This window comes from Mytilus californianus, unplaced genomic scaffold (genome assembly GCF_021869535.1).
Source record: "Mytilus californianus isolate M0D057914Y unplaced genomic scaffold, xbMytCali1.0.p SCAF_11, whole genome shotgun sequence".
NCBI classification, from domain to species: Eukaryota; Metazoa; Mollusca; class Bivalvia; order Mytilida; family Mytilidae; genus Mytilus; species Mytilus californianus.
Window position 1 is genome coordinate 56617712 of NW_026262593.1, and position 20294 is coordinate 56638005.

General features: G+C 32.3%; 1 protein-coding gene across 3 annotated transcripts in view; it reads left to right on the forward strand.

The window, feature by feature from the left end:
- Nucleotides 1–20294, forward strand: part of LOC127720374 (uncharacterized) — a 105097-nt gene that overhangs the window by 36298 nt on the left and 48505 nt on the right. For all 3 annotated transcript variants that reach the window (XM_052226950.1, XM_052226949.1, XM_052226951.1), the window contains exons 17-21: nt 355–461; nt 2240–2333; nt 8365–8477; nt 13257–13497; nt 19671–19708. In XM_052226950.1, the coding sequence (XP_052082910.1) occupies nt 355–461; nt 2240–2333; nt 8365–8477; nt 13257–13497; nt 19671–19708 (593 nt within the window). The remainder of the gene's footprint in view (nt 1–354; nt 462–2239; nt 2334–8364; nt 8478–13256; nt 13498–19670; nt 19709–20294) is intronic.

Sequence of the window (20294 nt, forward strand, 5' to 3'; positions counted from 1 at the left end):
TGAAAATATATTAAAGGTGTTGAATAAACACCAAATATGGTCGATAAAATATAAAATAAAGAAAGTCTATTTCATTGTATTTAAACAAAAAAAGAAAAACAGCAACTGTATCACATTAACTGCAAAATCCGTTGTATTATACTTTATTCGTAAGTATGTATTTAGACATTATTCATACCCTCTCTTGCCTGTTTTAATTTCTAGTGTACTTTTAAACCCTTCTACAGGCTATCTTGCAATAACAGCATGTGAATTCAATTACATTTCGTGATAATAAACACATTACCACCGTATCTGTTTGGGAATTTGTAATTATATACATAAAATTACAAATTTTCTATTTAAAATTTACAGAAAAGACCAAACTGCCATGCCATGTTGTAGGACAAAATGTTTTGTTTCACAGCGGCTCCACAAATACAGTTTGTATACACTATAAAACAGATAAAGATACTGTCGAGGTATTTCAGTTTTTATATGCTTAACATGTTTGAAACTAGCCTGTTTACACTTGAGGCAAACATATATCCTACTGCCTGTCGATACTTTTATTGTTGGCATTGTGCAAGTCATGTCTTCTTTGACTGTCCATGATGTTACAATACTAAATCCCTTGAATGTGTTTTAGTTGATTAAAGTCTCTGATGCATGATGTTTTATTATTAATTGTTTTTGGCTTTTAACTAGCTGTCATTAACTGCGAGTACTCTCAACTCGTACTTTCTTTCTTTTTTCGTTACTTTGACCTGTTGATATTATTTGTTATGCTTTTTTGTTATTTAATGTTTACTTATTAAGGGTTATATCTCGTCTGTATACCAACTTTGATAAGTGTTTGGTATGACTATAAATGTTCACTTCTTCGTACTATGAACAACAAAATTATTCATTTTGTAAAAAAGATTTCCGTTCTATATTTAAACTATAGTTTATCATCTCACATTGGTATACTACTGTTGCCTTTATGTATTCACAATTATTTTATTGATTTTGTATTTACATTGTATCCTAGATCGAATTTATTTGTCAGTGTATGTTAATTTGTGTTAATATGTCTTTTGATTGAGTTAAGCCATTTCAATTGATATGTTATAGTGTTTCTTTCTATGTTGTTATGTTACACTATTTTTTCAGATAAGGGTGAAGGTTTGTATCTATTAAAACGTTTAAACCCGCTGCATTTGTTTGCACCTGTCCTAAGTCAAGGATCTGATGTTCAGTAGTTATCGTTTGTTGATGTGGTTCATAAGTGTTTCTCGTTTCTCGTTTTTTTATATAGAATAGACCGTTGGTTTTCTCGTTTGAATAGTTTTACACTAGTAATTTTTGGATCCCTTTATAGCTTGCTGTTCGGTAAGAGCCAAGGCTCCGTGTCGAAGACCGTAATTTGAACTATAATGGTTTACTTTTACAAATTGTGACTTGGATGGAGAGTTGTCTCATTGGCACTCATATCACATCTTCTTATATCTATATAATAAATAATATAATAAATGATTTATAAATTTTTCAATTGTATGTCAATTCATAATGTACTGCTGCATTTAATAATCAGTAATATCATTTGATTGACAATGATGTCAGACTCATCACGGGCGATCGAATCAAAACACTTGGCAGGTAAATCAAAGATCAAGGAAAACCAAAAATGGTTTGTCATATCGGGCTATACTTATACATACATCATAGTTCGTTAGTACTACAAAATGAATGCATGTTTATTAAGTTCTGAAAATTAACACTGAAAATGTTTTGTTCATCAGAATGTTTTTTCTGGATCTGCCTTCATCGAAAATTAAATCCAACATTTGAAAGCCAGGAGGATTTAATAATTGCAACATAAAAAGAATAACTAAATTTATCTTCGACTTTCCCTTAGGTCGTTGGGACTCTAGATTCTTCATGATTTCTGAATGTATCAACTCGAAATTTACGAAATCTTATGTTGTAAATAATTCCTGTATCAAAGTAAAGACTACAGAGCTGAGGACAAACTCGGGAACTAACAGTCCAACAACAATGGTATCGACCCTGCACTAGTAAATAAACTCTGAAAGAACAGTTATACATTTTGTGCTTCCGAACAACTTTGTTTGTTCATTTACTTGTACAAAGATCGTTCTTACCAATACCTTTAAACGTTTTGACGAAAAATGACTAAAATTGGACCTATTAAGTTATTTCACATCATATAAAAAATCATTTGTTAACAAGATACTTATATAATCAAATGTTTCAGGAACTTGTTAAGAAAGGCTTCCGCAAGTTTCAAAGAGGAGATAGTAATGAGAAAGATGAGGACGATATTCACTACTTCATTCGCATGGCAGAATGTACGTTACTTAAACATAGTCGACAATAACCCTGCGAATCATTAGAGGAATTAAGTTGATCATTAACACATACCAGTCTGTCAATATCATAATTTTTATATAGAATTAAACTACAATAATTGTAGCGTTGAAAGTTACATTAATCTTTTCTTCTAATTACAAAACAGCGTTCATAATTCAGTATCATATTAATTTTTTTAAGTTAAGAATGTAAACATTATTTTGTGTACATATTAAGGCTTGTTGATTTGAATTCCAACCAAGGAACAAGAGTTAAAACTGATTGGATAGTACTCAAAATATTGATTAAGGAAAGGATGACATGTCTACCTGTGGACTGTATTCTTATTAACTTTCATATTTAAAACTGGTTCAGTGTGTCAGTTGGGTTGGTTTTACATTTAACAGAGAACAGTTTTGTTTACCTGGTATTCTTAGGTCGTGTGTCCAATCCCGACCAGTATGACATTTCAGAAATATTTCATTTTGTTATAAAACAACTACCTTATTATATGGCATTATTTACAATTTCATGGATTTGTGATTAAAAAGCACAGAGTACGAACGGTATTCATTCTGATATGAAACAAGATTAAACTTCTCCAAATGTTAATCACTTTTAAAACAAAACAGCAGAGGAATAATTTCTCGTTGACATTATGTAAAAGACGATAAAGCACTTACGACATCGATATCGGAGCAAGTTCATGTTTGCATTTTAACATGACTCCAAAACGTAAATAAGTTTGACGTCCAAAGATATATATTACGATATCGACGATTATAAATAGCATATTCCTTTGCGTACTTGTATTAACCTTTCATTTGTTTTCTTGACATGGACTACAATCGTCATGTTTAGCATTCGATAAAAGGAATATTATAAGCTGATATCTGTATTTTGGGCAACTGTAAAAGCTTCAATAGAAGGTTGTTTCCAAAATGATAAACATTCCTCGCAGTGTGAATTAGCGAAATGTTTCTTGACTTATTAACAACTAAAGTTCTTTGTTGTGGGTACATTAATATTGTGTTCTAAAGAAATATTTTGATATTAGTGCAGTTTTAATATTTTATGGCGTTTTCAAAGTGATGCAATTTTCTGTTAATATTATTCAATAACCCTCATTATTTGTTTTTGATTTTGAATTTTTGTATTCTGTTCTATAAGATTTATACAATTTTAAGAAAAAGGAAAAAAAAAACAATTATAATACACGATCAATAAAAGTACGATAATGATGATTATGATAATAAATGTTTTACGTCCAGCGGAAAATTAAATGTATTTTCAGGATTAGAAGATGTAAATTTAATATGTATAGAAAACCTACTTTGTTCTGAACCGACACGTTGTGCCCGATTTTTAACTTATTTGTTTACAAGGTGTCAGTCTGCCAAAAAATATGTCGCAATATCCGCAAACCTTACTCTTTGAACCGACCCGTATTTGCGGACTCCGTTATGCGGCGTTATAAGCGGAATATCAGCATGCACGTTCATGCATACCAATTCCATAGTATGAATATTGAATTATGTTTTTCAATATGGGTTTTTTTTAGACAGGTGAACACATTGTGTATGCGTATTGCAGTTGCATACACGTTGCCATTCAATAACCATGTATACGCGGATGACATTGCTGAAGAATTTTACTGTGGATTCATTACTATTTGTTGGATACCAATTTTCGTGGTTTTCGTGGGTAAAGGTCAACCACGAATTTAAATGTTCAACGAATCACAAATTTTCTATCAGGTTGTATGCAGACTTTGGCAATACCACGAAATCACATATCCACGAAAAATCAAGTTTTCGGCAATCCATGAAATCTGATACCCACGAAAATAAAGGAATTCACAGTATAGGGAAAAATTGAATGTCAAAGTTATACCCAGAGATGACGGGGGTTCTGTAAATCAACTTTGGCGTATTTATCTTCTGGGTAAAGACCATGATTTTTTTTTAATTTGAAGAGGCCAATGTACAATATCTTGAACCTGGTTTCTACTCAATACATGAAACTCTACGGAAACGCATTTTCAACGTAATAATCAAAGCGATATACTGTAACTGTAAGGGACAGTATATTACATAAGAATAGCAGATCATATAGCACAGTTGCAATCATTTATAAACGATCACCCTCTGTCATGTATTTGTGTGTCAGGTATTATTTGTAAACAGGCTACGTTGAAATACCGGAAGTAACTTGCACGAGGGGCACAGGTGTAGATTATTTTTACGCGAAGCCCCTAAAATGGGTTATCAACATTGGTGTGAATGTATTGCTAGTTTACTTCCGCTCGTTGTCCATATGCAAGAACCAGCATAACGTATATGAAAATTGTAATTATATTACCATACAATGATACAAAAGAGGCTAGTACTACCAAACTTGTAATTGCTTACATAAATCATATACTTATTTTGTGTTTCGGCAGTTTTTGTATTATATACTTAAGATAAGATAAATTATGAATTGGTGTAGCATAATAGCCCCTGCCATCATCAGCATTTACCTATTACATAATCTTAATGTTGTCGATATTACTAAATCTGCTATATTGTTTATGCTTTTTGAGGTCTTTCCTTTCACTATAAGGAAAAACCTTACTGTTTTTCTTCTTCTGATTATCATTAGGTCTTTCCACTTTTCCGTGGAAAGACCTATTGATTTTGTTTTGATTATTATTATATTTTGTTTTTCTTCCGCCACTTTTTATTATTACGAGAAGATTTTGTTTCGCAAGATGTCGCTTAAATATTTAATATATGATATCGAATAGTTTATACGCTTTTAAAACTGACACCGTTTAACCGAACACTTTTCCTTGTAAGAGTTATCTCCAATCACTGTTTTCACTGTTATTGCTACTCCTTCGCAACCGTGAAGGAAACTGACACATTTCTCGTGATATCCTCACGTTGTCAAAAACAAATTTGATCAAAACGGTCCGGAGGCTCTATATGAAAGTTATATCCCCTTATGATTAAAAATAATTGATTGATGTATTTGTAACTGGTAAACCATGAGTGATAGATACTTAGGGTCTTGATTTGATGTCCAGGGCCCACCAAGAAGAAAAGCAGAACAAGGTTAAAGGTCAGGGGCATACATATAAGAAGATGTGGTATGAGTGCCAATGAGACAACTCGCCATCCATGTTTTGAATTTTGATTTTGGTTTATTTTACCTTCTCATCAGAAACCGTAAAAGATATTGACAAAATATTTTTACTAAATTGTTATTTACGATATATCGCAACACATATACTTTGGTTGAAAGGTAACGTTGACATTAAATAGGAGTTTTCTCCCCTTTTATTTTTAGAATTTGCTGTATGGTGATATAACTCATTACCCGTATATAGGAGGGAACTAGGGTCTTTTGATTTACGATCCTTACTTTATGACCTAAAAAGTTAGGTCAAGGTTAAAGGCAAATTTGACGTTCAAGATTTTGACCTTTGTTATAAATTCATACTTATACATGAGAAAGCTATTATGTCTTTTGCATGAGGTTGGTAGATATATAACCATGAAAGGTCATCTGGAAATGACCTTTTATAAACCAGGAGTAGCCGTTTCCTACACTGATTTCAATTAAAAATACCATGAACCATGAATTTTTTTAAACCGGAAGTGAATATTTATCTCCCTTATTTCAAGTTAAAGTATATAGAAACCATATTTTTTGGAATCTTTTTAACTAAAGTTATCATATTAGACTGGAAGTAGCAAATTATATCCCTTATTTCAGACTATATTAAATGGAAACCATATTTTTTTTTAATCAGTATGAATAAATTTATAATAAGATACCAATAATTACTTTGAGTAAACTGCAAGTAGCTTCTCATTAATTATTTAGAAATTTAATGTGGAAAGACCTTCAACCGTTCTCTGAACAAATGGTTTTTAATTATTATTATTCTATAATAATTACTATTCCGCCAAACTTTTATTAAATTTCTCAAATATTATGCGACATGTTGAAATTAGGTATCAAGTATCGGTTGACCAAAAGCTATCTTGTGTTTAGAGCACCACACCGTAACATTTTCTTTATAGCGGTTATCTCAAATAACACCGAAAACCTTGTTATCATACAAACACCGTAGCCATAATAGGTAGAAAAAACCGAAGCGTGGAATTTGTGTAGGGTCAGACCCTGGTACTTTGTTACATTTGGATCGAAAAGTTTCAACGATTCATTGGTAGGATTATGCCCCTTTGAAAATTAACCAATGTCGGTTGGCCAGTAAAACTCAGAAACGGTATGTCGTATTGAACTATTTGGTGAGAGCACATTATCTATATAGCGGAAAGTAAAGTTAAAGAATACTGCTTACTTCTTTTCATTCTTTACAAGAAGTTTCTGTATGAATTCAGCTTCATATAAATAAAGGAACAAGTCGACAAGAAGAGGTGCACAGTTTGTCTAATGGGTATGACGATTGTTTGTTGAAAACACAAGTCCGCCAAACGTAGCAAATATGTTGTCAATGAGGAAATCAACCATCTTGAAAGTGTCAGGTTCAAAGAATTTTTTTACAGAGTAGGAATTATCCGTTCCTAAGACAAGATACTTGTACCTACGTTGGCCATTCTGAAACAAAGCAGGACTAACTCTTTCAATTTGTCTGCTTGTTTCAAATAGGAAATGCTTGTGTAAAGTGTGGCAAAGTCAAATGTTTTAATAAGATTGTAAGATGAAAGAGTTTTAGATTGTATATACTCTAAAAGATCTTTGGAATTTTGTAGTATCCAAATCTGATTCAGGCCACCTCTACAATATGTAGTTTCACAAAAACTTTGAAACCGGCTTTGATTGCAGATAACATTAATATTAATTATTTAGAGAGAGAGTATTCGTGGAGCACTTGAAAAACCCTGCAATATAACGTTGTGTGTAAGGACACTTATGTACTTCAGGCATCCAATACAGTGAGGGAAAATTCAGTTCTTCGTGTTTGGTTAAAATTCCAAAGAAATTTAGTACTGACCTATGCTTATCTAGGATTGCATCTAAAGTAAGTGTCGTGGGAGTATATGTTGAGTTTCCAAGTGAATTGTCAATACCAAATTAACTTATCAAGCAATTTATATAATTTGATTTACACACAAAAACGATGATATTTGTAGCTTTATCTGATGGGGACAACATCATATTTGTCATGAAGGTGGAACCAGTGTTTTACAACATTTGGGTCTTTCAAGATTGATGTAGAATTAGTTTTCATACAACAATTCAGTTTCTTAATGTTGATTTGTATTAACGACCTCACAGCCCCAATTCATTTGGAAAGAGTTTCCACGTCTTCCCTCTCGGGCCTAACCAATCGCCTGACACAACCCTCGATTGAATAGTACAGAATTTAAGTGCAAAAGTCTGAAAGACTGAAAATAATTCTAAAATGTATTGTTCAGTCTTTCAAGAGCTGTTTAGACTAAAATCTCCATTTCAGATCAAAATTCGTTTACTGGTAACTGTAACTGATAACTCGTAAATGATAATCAAAATGATTTCGTAGTATTGACTATAATCTTCGGCAATTTTATAGTGTTGAGATCTATATTATATGATGTGTAGTTTAATTTGAAGATAATATGAGTGCTTATTTTAAATCAGGACATTCAGGCCAATGTCAGTTGTATTTTTTGTATTATCCATTGCATACAATGATTTGCTAATAAGTGGCCTTCGAGTTTCGAGTGTTTATCAATAAATTTGATAAAATATGTGCATAATAAAATACTTCAAACACACAAAAGAAATGGTTATAACTACAAGTCATCGTATGTTAAAGAACGTAACGTTGACATCCAATTTGATGTAAACATTGTTTATAAATATTGCTAATTAGCAATCAAAAATACTTCGAAGAGTCGATTAATGGGGTGTTAATATTATAAAAAAAGTGAGCTTTTACAATCTTTAGCAATTTTTCCTGTCATATCTGTCTACAATCTTAATTTTAATACGACATTGGTCAGTACGCTTTTTACCCTATATTCTAATAAATAGATGTCACAGGAGAAGCTGTATTGCCAGTCATCATATCATTTAGAAATGGTGGAATGACAACGGATGTGATGGAAAGTGCAGCTATTTCACAAATACCTATAATAAGATTAAAGGTAAAATATATTTTAATTAGTTGGAACTTTAAGGTTTATATGTATGCATACCCTATTACTGAGGGTCGAACTCAAAGATGTATTTATGCTTTGCTCTTTAATAGGTCACTAGTACCATATTTGGATGTATGCATGTTCAAGTATGTCGAAATAATCTTGCCATCAGTCAAAGTTGACATAAGATAAATTGTACAAACGCATTGGATTTTAAAAGTAAAGAAAGCATTGATAAAAAAAAAGGAAACAAAACAAAAAATTATTAAATAACAAAATGAATTGATAAGGCTCTACCACGGCCCCTATTGCACACCTTAATTTCAAACTAGGACTTATTGACTATTTATCGCATCGAATCGTCACTAAAACAATTACAAGATAAGGAATATATTTCTTTGTTGAAAATTTAACAAATTTAATGACGTCAAAAAAGCGCACATTTAATTTTCTGCGACAGTTCAATGAAAATAAACTAGAATACATTAACATGAATAGAATGTCATGAAATAGATTGTTTCAAGAGGTGACTGGTTTGTGGTCTTTCTGTCGTCACGTACAGTCCACAATATAATTGATTAGTTGTTTGTTGCTTAACATCCAGTGGCATATACTTCATGCATGTTCTGGAAAAAATCAAATTAACTATAAGTACAATTAGTAGGTATTAATAGTGGCCGTTCGGGATCAAGGTCCGGAAATTTGGAATACCACTGGAAAATGATGGATATTGGATAGGGACATTTTTGGTCTTGCAGTAGGTCATCAATGGTCCCCTAACAAAGTTTTTGCATGTGTTTTTTACGTGGAAAGAGCATGGCAGTCTCTTTACAAGAGTCATCAGATTGAACGTCCCCATTCTGACAGGATGTTGCTGCGATTTGTATATATCGCACAGCCAACCACACTTTCTACGTCGGCTAAGGTTTTGCTGCCAGTCGAAAGAAGACCAGAGTGAACATATATTCCGACTTCTCAATCAACTGAACTAACACTTCAAATATAATTTTAAGTATGCTTGCATACATTTAAGTCACTATAAAAGTCCTGTTTTGTCATCCAAGCAAGCGGACAAAATAGATAATGTTATATAAACAACACTCGTCATTTAAATGTCACATGTCAATCAGTTTTGAAATAATTATCTCATTAAATCTGCTACACAGATTCATCAGACCAAAAGATGGATTAATTAGCATTAATACTGACAGCATTTTATTCACGCGTTGTTAAGTCTTTTTCCTGCTTATTGTGTATTTGTGTTTACAATCAAACCTAGCTTGACTTTTAATCTATTATAACATTAGTGAACCGACAAAAAGTATTTCTGATTGATTTTATCATTTGATTTAAGACACATGCTCCAATTCTTAATCATTTATGAATATATTTCATAGGCCGTCGGAAAATCGCCAATTCAAAACGGCACGATATTAAATACAGAAAAACTGGAAATAGCAACAATGATCAGCAGGACACGATCTACACATTTTTAGCATTGCCGAAATCGTCAGTTAGCGTCTTATATGAGCTATTGCCCTCTAATAATGATGTTTTCCCATTTCTGCATATTTGGTCAATACTTTAGTAGGTACAGCAACATTGTAAACATTTAAAATTATCAGTACGACAAAATTTGCAAATTTAATGGGGGTTATTCCATTTCAATGAAGATTTTGTTTCTTCAAAATTTTGGCATATTATGCAAAAACTAATATATTAAATACAATACATATAATGAAAAACCGGAAAACAGAAACCACGATCAACAATACATGATCTACACATTTATCAACATTGCAGAAATAGCCTGCCAGCTCCTTATTGTGACCCTCAATGACCCTCCATGACATTTCCAGGATTATGGCGGTAAAATTCATAATGAGAAAACGTCGATGTAAAATCAAACTTATAACTTCCCCTAAACAGATTGCAGCGGGAACACATTGTTTTGGAGTAAATCTCATTGTTTCATGTTGTAAGGGAAACTATGAATATGAATGGACATATAACGGTATATGTAAATCAATGATTATACCTGGCCATTAGTACTCCAATAGTGTCTCATCCCATGTTTATTTCAAGTTTTTTTTATATATATATTTATGACAGACTTAGAACTACATAAACACTATTTATGTGTAGTTGAAATTTTTGTTTACATCCCTGTCATCTACATGCTCTTATATTATTGATCATGCTGTTTGACTTTTCATTTTACTCTGCATTAACAGATCTTTGATTCAATTACTTTTTCAAGATACATGTTCAATATTTTTTCGCGATACGATAATAGATGACATTAAAAAGCTTATTAAATAAAAGCTCCTTGGTGGTTTATTACATATCTTGGTATTCATTTTCTTAGCATTATTCTGAGTAGTCTCAGCATTGATGTATTTATCCTTGCAAGAGAAAGAAAAATATTTAAGTCTTTACAATTTTGATTGCAGATTCCGGTACATCGTTGCTATGGCAACCGAATTATAGTTATACCAGTTTAAGATATGAACATGATTAAAGCTACAATTACATTTTTATTAATTACAAAGACTTAACCTCCTTCCCCCCCCCCCAAAAAAAAAGTCAAACAATATGACATAGCAACTATAATACGTGAAAAATTGAAAACAAGAGGAAATTTTCAATAAATTCGATGCTTACAAAAATGACCATCATACTGCTATCTTGAAGACTCTAGAAATATAACTTGTCAGGGTGTTATGTATCTATCATAGTGTGTATATGTATACCCTGGTACCGTCATAAGCCTCAAAATCTCATTGCTGGTCACATATTAGTTAGTTACTTTTTATGATATTTTTTTCCCATTTTTGCATATTTGGTATGCTTTTAGTTGTATATAAAGCATCATTGTGAACATCGAACAAAATCAGGAAGACACGATCTGCATATATATTACAACAAAGCCTAAATTGGCAGTCGATTCCTTATATGACCATCGCTCAAAAATATCTACAGGGAGAGGGTTTTGTATAACTCGTTGTCTGCTGTTTTTTTTTTTGGGGGACCTACCGACCACGCCTAGGTCAGAGACCACATTGCAGGTTATATAAACCGTAAAGTGGCGGCGTCGGCGAGGGCGTAAACTATATGTAAAGCTTTAAATGTCAGGGGATAGAGAACCTAAATAACTCATACCTTGTATACATATGTGTTGTGTAACCAACTCTCCGTTTGTCCAGTTTCATAGTTCAAATACTGCTAAAAAACCTGTATAGTATGTTTTGTCAGGTGAGTGTCTCACCTTTTATAAGGTATAGTGGGTTCTTATAGTCGGTTGCCACACAATTGATCAAGGTAAAGGGAGTGTTGAACGCCCACAGACGTGTTTAATACTACCGCTATTTGTATGTGCTTGTACACATTATGGAAATCAGGAGTGTGTAATTCAATAGGTGTCGGTAGTTGCTGTATGTAAAGTCTTTTTTTTTCGTTTATTGTTTGATCAGACCAGACCGTAAGTTTATTTCATTTGAATTGTTTCACCATTTGTCTTGTCAGGGCTTTTAATAGCTGACAATATATTTTAAAGCTACTGATCTTATTTAAACGGTAATTTTTTTTTAACGAGAAAAAAAAAGTTCAATTTTGAAATATCGAACATAGATTGAACATCTATGTTTGGTACATATAAAAACAAAAAACAAAAAAAAGCAACAATTTGATTAACGGCATGATATGATTCATGTTGGGTCAAGGCAAAAAATGTTAACTTTATTTATGTTTTGAATTGCCTATTTCTTCACAATGACTTACAGAACATCCACGATTTAAATCACCGACAAAGAACGCAGTAATTTAATTTTTCATGTTAAAGATTCCCCGTACAATACGGTATACGTATCCCGGGGTAATGTGTAAACGAGAAATTTATAAATTTGTGACCACGGTATCTTAAAACGACAATCATGAAATATCATGGTTTTTCGTATCATTTGCATATAAATTTTGCGATGTGATTGTTATTCATCAGCAAAAATTCGTTAAAAAGAGGCATTTTATGCTTGGTCCCCTAAATAATAGAGAGAATCTGAAAAGAAAAAAAAAAAAGAAAAAAACCAATTTGAGATCAGCAAAATAAAAACCCTATTCATGAAATATATATTTTAATGATTACGAATGATCGGTTGTTGAAAAATGTAAATAGATTAAAATGAGCGACATATTTTCTTTAGAGCCCATAGTTTTGTTTTATCAGTTCCTTAACGTAAACGTAATGTACATGATTTTGACGACACGGACGCATTTGTCATAATGCCAATATGGTACAATAACAACGATACCGTAAAAGGTACTACAATGTACCACCACTGGGTCGATGACTCTGCTTGTAGACAGTAAGTCCATGAGATAATCATCAGCCAAATAGTGTGTTCTTCGATATTGGCATTGATTAAAGGCAACAGTAGCATACCCCTGTTCAAACGTCATAAATTGGTTAAGAGAAAACAAATCCGGTTTACAAACTAAAACTGAGAGAAACACATCAACTATAAGAGGAAAACAACGGAACAACAGAAACACGGATATTCGTGGTTCTAAAAATTCCACTCATTTTGATTTTAATGAATGTTTTTGTCTCACGCATAGCACTGATTTCTTTCCTGGTGTTGCTTTAGTTCCTTTATTATCTCTTTAACAATTGTTTCGGATTTGTATATTTTCTCATCAAGCATCACTGAAAGGACATTATTCCTTAATACACAAATATTGTGCCGTAAAATCAGCATCGTTAATCTTATTTCACATACTCAATAACAGAAACACAGCTTAGATGTCAGCATTTTGACACCTAATAAAAGAGGTTACTGGTGTGTATCGATGACAGAACATAAAACGGATATAAAAAATCCATGGAGTGTAAAGAAATCAAGGCAAAGGGACTACGAATTAGGAAAATATGACGGAAAGGATGATCCAGATGAAATAGCTCTGATTTCCGAGATACAGGTGGACTTTAGGGATAATTTAGATGCTCTTGTGTGCTGTTTAATTATTGGGGGTAAGTTTTTATTGTTTTTTTGTAGATACAATTCGTCAATAAAACATTTGTTTTTCAAATAGGAGCTATTTTGGATCATTGACCTTCTAAAGGAGTCCCCCTCCTTTTTATACTCGGTTCGAGAAGCATTGTTTTCTCATCTAGATGAATAAATTTAATTTGCGGGATTTCTTTTCTCGTATAGTAATATTGTATTGAATTTAAAATCTGGCTGAATATATGAGTTACTTATAATTTCGTGATTATTTTACAGTAACACATTTGTTCAATTCATGAAGCCTTCAAGGATTACAGTGAAGATGATTGTATATATAAAAAAGAAAATGTGGAATGATTGCCAATGATACAACTCTCCACAAGAGACCAAATGACACACACATTAACAACTATAGGTCACAGTACGGCCTTCAACAATGAACAAAGCCCATACCGCATAGTCAGCTATAAAAGGCCTCGAAATGACAAATGTAAATCAATTCAAACGAGAAAACTAACGGCCTAATTTATGTACAAAAAAACAAAACGAAAAACAAATATGTAACATATCAACAAACGACAAGCACTAAATTACAGGCTCCTGACTTGGGACAGGCACATACATACAGAATGTAGTGGGGTTAAACATGTTAGCGGGATCCCAACCCTCCCCCTAACCTGGGACAGAGGTGTAACAGTACAACATAAGAACGAACTATTAAAACCAGTTGAAAAAGGCTTAACTCATCAGATGGATACAAATAGAAATACTACACAGAGTGGACGTGGCCGGGTACTTGAATATCCCAACAACAAAAAGACAGTACGTAAAGATCTGAGAGTACGCGCAGTTACTGACAGCTAGTTCCAAGCGACTAACAACTAATAAAAATATCATGCATCTAAGACTAAATTATCAATCAATACACATCCAACAACCAATGTATTTAGTGTCAAGACGGCACAAACAGTCAGAGAAAATAATGACTTTGTGCAATGCCAAGATACAGGTATCGACAGATTACAGATCCATGAATGTGTATATGTATATAACAATAATATTAAGTTTGCTTTTAATTTACTGATAACAAAATCAATATTGAAACCCAATAAAAACAATATTCAATGATCTAATTACAGTGTTGAATTTGTAACCTTTAAAAATAAGTTTATGTAAAGGATCGATAAGTTTACCAGGATCGTTTATAAATTTCAGGGCACGGTAAACAACATTTCCGTAAAAACTGAGGATGACTTATCCCGTTTGAAATAAGTTTTTTACAGATACAACCAAATTGCAAAACCAAATCTTTGTATCTATGGAAGAATTTAGTTAAAAGTAAAATTACAAAAATACTGAACTCCGAAGAAAAATCAAAACGGAAAGTCCCTAATCAAATGGCAAAATCAAAACCTCATGATCAAACACATCAAACGAATGGATAACAACTGTCATATTCCTGACTTGGTACAGGCATTTTCTATGTAGAACATGGTGGATTGAACCCGGCTCCACAGCCAGCCAAACCTCTCACTTGTATGACAGTCGTATCAAATTCCATTATATTGACAACGATGCGTGAACAAAACAAACAGACATAGTAGGTAAAAATGTCAAAAATAGGGGTACAGCAGTCAACATTGTGTTATAATCTAAATCACTAAAAAACAAACAAATATGTAACACAGAAGCATAAAATGGTATATAGACCAAGCATATAAACAAAAATTTAGACAAGAATACACAAACTTAACATAGTACAATAACACAATGATGGGATGTATAAGTACAGAGCCACGTCATATATATATCAAAGAAACATAAAAAGGCATATAGACAAAGCATATAGCAAAAATGAAAGACAAGCATATAAACATGTTTTTTTACAATAGCACAGAGCCACGCTATATGTATCGAAGTAACACAAAAAGGCATATAGACAAAGCACATTAGCAAAAATGAAAGACAAGAATACGAGAATATCATTAACAATAACACTATGACTGGGTGTACAAGTACCACAAGTATCTTAATCACAATAAAGGTTTAAAGTAATTTTTGGTAACGAAATCCCTGGCTTAATAATTTACCAGTAATACATAGATTACGTTCGTTAAAATCAAAAACGTCACAGCAGACACGGGCATAGCGAACAAGTTGTGAAATATAAACATCGTAAGATGGTCCAAAAGGATCATCACCATTTAAAAGGGAAAATTAACAATAGGGAACGAAAAATCGTCCCTTTTGTCGTAAATTTTAGTGTGGAGTTTCCCGTGTTAAACCGAAATATCTTAATCTAGGAAAGGGCAGTTATTACCGTATAAATTTGATTTATTTAAAGTAAGTTCCTTTCGGTAAATTTCGGCAGTATATTTAGAAACTTCTTCATTATTTAACGAAAATATATCAGCAAGATAACGGTAAGTGTTGTTGTATTTATCAATTAAATGCAATTTAGAAGGGTCTTTACTGAGTTTGGTCATAAACTGTGATTTATAACAGTACAAAACAAGTCTGCTATTAAAAGGGCACAATTAGTGCCCATTGGAATACCTACAACCTGTCGATAAACTTTTTTCCCGAAACGTACATAAATATTATCAAGGAGAAAATTAACAGCTTCAATCATCTCATCACACCTCCAGTGATTATATCTAGCATATTTATCTTTCTCATTAGAGAAGAAGGTTTAAATGAGTTGCAGCAAATACATTTGCATTCAGATTTACCAAACGACCATTTAATTAAATAAAAAAACTTTTGTGGAAGTGTAGTGTAAAGTGTAGAAAAGTCAAAACTGTCAACAGAATGAAAAGGACCATCAAAAGCACGTAATTTATCTAAAACATCCAAAGAATTTTTTATACTCCAAACAAAGTTAATTCCACTATTTTCGTATATTTTATTGCAATAGTTTATGATAAGCTCTTTGATAGTAGTTAAGGAACTTGTTAAAAGCACTGAAAGATTAGTCGTAGAACACTTACTAGAGGCCGAGATGAAACGATATTTTACTGGTTTTTTTGTGTAGTTAGGTAACCAATATATAATTGGGACCTTCAAATGTTCAGAAGAAGCCTTAAGCTGTGATGTGGTTATTATATGTTTCTTTACTATATGACTCTCTATCTGTGGAACGCACAGACTTGAATGTTGATGAATTCAAAATTTCATTCTTAAGAACGTCCGTGTAGTTTTTACGGCTTTCTTGCTAATACTGTTTCCGTCTTTTAGTATAGCGCATGCTAATAATTAGTTATCAAGGGAACTGCCATTTTGCTGTTCGGCCTATAGAAATACAACAACGTGTAATCAGTGACTGGTTTTGATTGTGTTGTCATTGGCACGATAAACATGCTGAAGACTGCATTTTGAAGGTCTTGAAGGTCTTATTCCATCAGTGTTTGATTGCTAGCTTTATTTTTCTCTTCCAAATCGATATATGGGATTTAAACATTTGTTAACTTTTGTCAACTTACTTTGTTAATACCTTTTTTCAAGGCCCGTAGGTGGCCTTGATGTTACCTGCGATTTATTTCACCCACAAAGTATGTTCAGACAGGGTCTTACCTAAATAAAATTGAATGCGAACAATCTGTGAAATAAATTTAAGCAATAACATTATCAAATTTCCAAATGTTTTGACCAATATGACGTGCACTTTTGCAATGGGTTGTTTTGCAGAATAACATGAATAAATTTTTGTAAAAAAACAATATATAGCTAAAGAAGTATAAAGCAGAATGAAAATGTTTAGTGTGCGGTATATAAGTGCATAAATATAGATCTATAGTCTGCGACAGATGGCTGAAGAGGCTGGCATCACCTGCAATGTTTTGACATCTAAACATGCACAATGCTACCCAAGGTTGCATATTGAATGTACAGGACGAATCATCCAAACAAATTGCTTAAGGTGTAATACCACCATTGATTTTCCCCTATTAGTCTTTGTTAAATTTGCACTTTTCAAAAAATTGTGCAGAATTTATCTTTGTTTCAAATAAAGAAATACTTGGCATGAGTAAAGTTTGATCCTGTCCAGTACTATAGAAAAAAATTCACATAACATTTCATTGCATATAAGAAAATAACCATCTCTGGAAGTTAACCAATCAAATTTTCCCCCTTTTTTAACCTGTGTACAAGCTTTAGTAACCATGTAACCTCAAGTTTCCAAAATATTCTATAGAAACCCCAAATAAAAAAATAATGGTGCTGTGAAATACCCAAGATATATGTTTATGACCCAGAAATGTTTTACTGCAATGAAATGTAGGATCAATTACCTACAACTGTCAAATTCAGGGGAATATTTTTTTTCGACCTATTTTCGTATGCAACCGGATGTGACGTACTATGATTTGGTGGTATTACACCTAAAGAAGACTTTTTTGTTAAATAAACTGAATGTGACTTTTTTCCTTTGTAATACTGGTTATTTCAAGCATTCCTGTCAAGTTTTGTCATAATCAGTTCAATAGTTTGAGAAAAATCTAGTATAATGTAAGACGACATCTACAGCGATTCGAGCTAAATTTCTTCGAAAAACCCAAACCAAGCCGCATCATGATAGAATATAGTGTGGACCAATAAATGATCAAATATTTATCTCATCTGCCTACAAACAGTTGAATATGATACAAAAGATGACTTTAGGATGATAAATACTACTAATGGACCTCTTTGTCCTCCTTATAAGGTCTCTTTTGGTCCATTTATACCTCTCATTTACTCAAAATTTCTACTTTATAGGCCAATAAATAAAAATTTTGGGGTAACTTTCACTCATTTATGATAGAAATGTTATAATAAATGATTAATTGACGTATTCAAGCTGAATGAACTATCCGTATAAAAGTTTACTGTCTCCAAGGAGGTTTCAATAAGTCCTTACGTAAAACTTAAATTTACGCCGCGTTCCAGAGAGGGACATAAAAAGCTTCTCTTTTGGTGAATAATTTGTTGTTACTGCTTTAAAAATAATTTCATTTACTTAAAACTATATATTTATTAAAGTATTTCTTAGGAAAAATTTTCTAGTATAGCAGAATATAAGAAAAAAGGAGAAAAAGCTCCCCAAAACTCTAAGTATGGCTTATTCTGTCAACTAATATTCATGGTAAAGTCCTATTTCAAGGAAATTTTCTCATAAAATGTGTTTTTGAGACTCAATCCACTCAGAATATTTCATTATTAGTAATATTTCACTTAAATAGCAAGAAATGTTAACACATGAGAGTACTCGCAAGGTCAAAGGTGCATGTACAGCTTCCCATATTAGGTGTAATACCACCATTGATGTTCCCCTATTAGTCTTTGTTAAATTTGCACTTTTCAAAAAATTGTGCAGAATTTATCTTTGTTTCAAATAAAGAAATGCTTGGCATGAGTAAAGTTTGATCCTGTCCAGTACTATAGAAAAAATTTCACATAACATTTCATTGCATATAAGAAAATAACCATCACTGGAAGTTAACCAATCAAATTTTCCCCCTTTTTTAACATGTGTACAAGCTTTAGTAACCATGTAACCTCAAGTTTCCAAAATATTCTATAGAAACCCCAAATAAAAAAATAATGGTGCTGTGAAATACCCAAGATATATGTTTATGACCCAGAAATGTTTTACTGCAATGAAATGTAGGATCAATTACCTACAACTGTCAAATTCAGGGGAATATTTTTTTTCGACCTATTTTCGTATGCAACCGGATGTGACGTACTATGATTTGGTGGTATTACACCTAAACGAATTTTAAATATATATAAATGTACTTCCAAATGATCATGTTCAAGGAATAATTTTCTATTCATATAAATTTGTTCAAACATGTTAAATAACGTATACGGGACAATGACACGACGACAGTACAAAATATCCCGATTCAGTTTTACACTTAAGAAACATTTATAACAATACATGAGGTAGCGTTCGACTAAACAAATATATGCAGATAAACAAGGAATTGCAACCTGATATATATCTTCCTTTTAATGTTTGAGCGTTCCTGGTGAAGGTAAATCCAGAAAAGTGGTTCAGATGCACGAAATCTTTCAAGTGTTATATATATTGTCGTAAATAATTTCATAAACAGTGTTTAATGGACAAACTGAAGATGCAGACACAGATCTTTTTATTATCATTCGAACGGTTCAAGAGATTTTAAAATGTTTCATCTGCTATTTACAGTGTCGATGGAAGGAGAGTCGTCCGAAAAGAAAATATATGTATGTAATATCGTTCAGCAGAATGACATTTTATATATAAGTATGAAGTAGAAAAAAATCTTTTATCTGGAATTAGAAATTCCACATGTTTAAAGATGTCAGTTCAGTCATTATAAGTTAGTACATTATACTATCCATACACACAGAGTTCGGAGAATTTGGACAACAGAAAGCAGACACATCAGTTTTGTATATCGAAATAAGAAGATGTGGTATGAGTGCCAATGAGACAACACTCCATTCAAGTCACAATTTGTAAAAAGCAAACAAAAATAGGTCAAAGTACGGCCTTCAACATGGAGCCTTGGCTCACACCGAACAGTATGACGTCATATCTACATCAATATAAATATGACATTGCATCGATAATTAAAAAAACTCTCTTTAGTGTTTTAACCAGTACTGCGCGGTAAATTATTCTTACATATTTTGTACTTTTAACATATAGTTACACTGAATAAGACATTCCATGAAAAAAATCAAAACAAAGTGAATTAAGATGTAATAAAAAATATAGCTTTGGTTCCTTACATTTTTAGATATCAATATGTATTATGTCTACATGTATATACACGTTAGTGTGTGT